Source organism: Nematolebias whitei, chromosome 9 (assembly GCF_014905685.2).
Source record: "Nematolebias whitei isolate Nwh7 chromosome 9, NemWhi1, whole genome shotgun sequence".
Classification (NCBI taxonomy): Eukaryota; Metazoa; Chordata; class Actinopteri; order Cyprinodontiformes; family Rivulidae; genus Nematolebias; species Nematolebias whitei.
The window spans coordinates 44,288,145-44,289,982 of record NC_056506.1 but is presented as its reverse complement, the minus strand read 5'-3'; the positions used below and the strand labels follow the sequence as shown (position 1 = coordinate 44,289,982).

Below are 1,838 nucleotides of genomic sequence, written 5' to 3'. Positions count from 1 at the left end.
ATATATATCTGGGGATTCTCCCCCAGAAAATTTTGAATAGGTAGATGTGATTGCCTGCATTTTGATGTATTTTAACAGGTTGCTAAACATCTACATTTACCTAAATTTGTAAACACTTCACTTCTTTCAAGCATCCGACTCCCCCTTACTTGATGGTTCCGAGCCCGACACTGTCCCTGCTCGTTGTTGTCCGACTCCACATGTGAAACCTCCAGGCGCCTCCTCCGTCTGTTCATGGCGGCTGCCTGTGGCCTCCTGCCCGCGTACGACTGCCTGGTTAGCTCCGTACTCACCCCTACCACTCTAGGGGCAGAGATTTTACACTTATACACTCAATTTGTTTGTTTTTCAGCTTTAAATTCATTCCGAGAGGAACTGTCTATAATTATAGTAGATTTTTAGTGACATTGACAGAAAGCAACCCATTTTTTTGCTTATTTTATACAAAGAGGGAACAATTAAGTTTGACTGCAACCAAGAAAACTATAATAATACTGCATTTTTAAAACCTCAATATTGCATATTATAAAAATTATTATTCTAATGCTTAATAACTTTCAATAACTCTTAAAAATCCACAGGAAGGTCTGAATATTTTAGTTATAGAAAGCATAAACTTTTGAAAACCTACTCACAGCCTGAATGCAGTTTGGTTCAGGTTAACGTCTCATTGAGTTGAAAGTATAAATGTTTGTGTTTGGATACTGACGACATCATAAATCACAAGGCACAGACCAGCGTCTTTGTTCGGGTCCCCTGACGTCGTCCCAGTGAGTTCGTCCTCAGAGAGACGGGACGTCCAACTGCAGGGCTTCCAGAAACCCTACAGCCACCAGCAGCAGGCGGTGTTCCTGCAGCAGCAACAAGGTACCAACAGCTCACATCACTGTGGTCGGTGCAACACCTCTTCCTGCTTTAACGTTTGTTTTTGTGGCTTTTTAAGACTGTTTGTACGGAGAAGTGGTTCCCCCGGTGAGCAACGGAGGCTTTGAACCAGCTACTTACTTCACAGATTCACCTGCTGCAGGTGAGACGTCTCATATATGAACCTAACACCTCCCGCCAACCCTTTAGGAAACTTTCATCCGGTGTTTAACGAACTGGCCCATGTTCCTGGTGTTCCTCAGGTTTCAACCTGCTGCAGGACCTTCAGGGCCAAGTGGAGGAGCGATACCCCTCGTCTCCCTGCCCGGAGGACAGCTTCCTCTTTCAGACAGGAGGGGTGGACCGCTGCCTCAGTCAGTTCTACTCCATTTACTTAGACTCATGATGGAAAACGAAGCAAAAAAAAAAAAAACTAAAGATTTCCATGAAAAGAGAAGAAAGTGTGACACAGAGTGTGGCGTCCATCCCATCATCACGTCTGCCGTACAACACGCTGCAGGTTTCAGGAACAATTTGTCTCGTTGTTCTTAGCAGATTTAAGGTTTTATTGGTAGAAAAAAACCTGAAGGATCAAAACCTTCAGCCAACAGGAAACTTGGAAACAATACAAAAGGATATAGAAGAGCTGCATCTGAGATCAGGATAGAAGAAGTTATACACAAAAATATTTTCCTCTGTCACTTCCATCAGGTCAGACTCAACTAGAGGAGAATCCTGCCTTCAACTTACAGCACAGACACACGAGAAAAACTATTTTCAGCGGTTTAAATGGGACAATCAGTGAAGTTAGAAGAGTAATGACTTTAATATCAGACCGAAACCAAAGAGGTGGCAGTCAGCATCTTTAAGGTGTTCTTATCCAAAAATATGGATTTAATGCACTAATTAATGGGGTACTTTGGAAAACTTGTTAATTTCTTCCGAATGTGTGTTATGAATCATCAGCATCTTAC

The 1,838-nt window shown here is 42.6% G+C and overlaps 1 protein-coding gene across 1 annotated transcript in view; it reads left to right on the top strand.

Moving 5' to 3' along the window:
- The window catches only part of LOC119414781 (zinc finger protein GLIS1), a 40,888-nt gene extending 39,276 nt beyond the window's left edge, over nucleotides 1-1,612 (top strand). Inside the window, exons 6-8 of the mRNA XM_037681894.1 lie at nucleotides 728-867; nucleotides 944-1,027; nucleotides 1,128-1,612. Coding sequence (XP_037537822.1) covers nucleotides 728-867; nucleotides 944-1,027; nucleotides 1,128-1,270 — 367 coding nt within the window. The 3' untranslated portion in view covers nucleotides 1,271-1,612. The remainder of the gene's footprint in view (nucleotides 1-727; nucleotides 868-943; nucleotides 1,028-1,127) is intronic.
- Nucleotides 1,613-1,838: the final 226 nt, after the last annotated feature.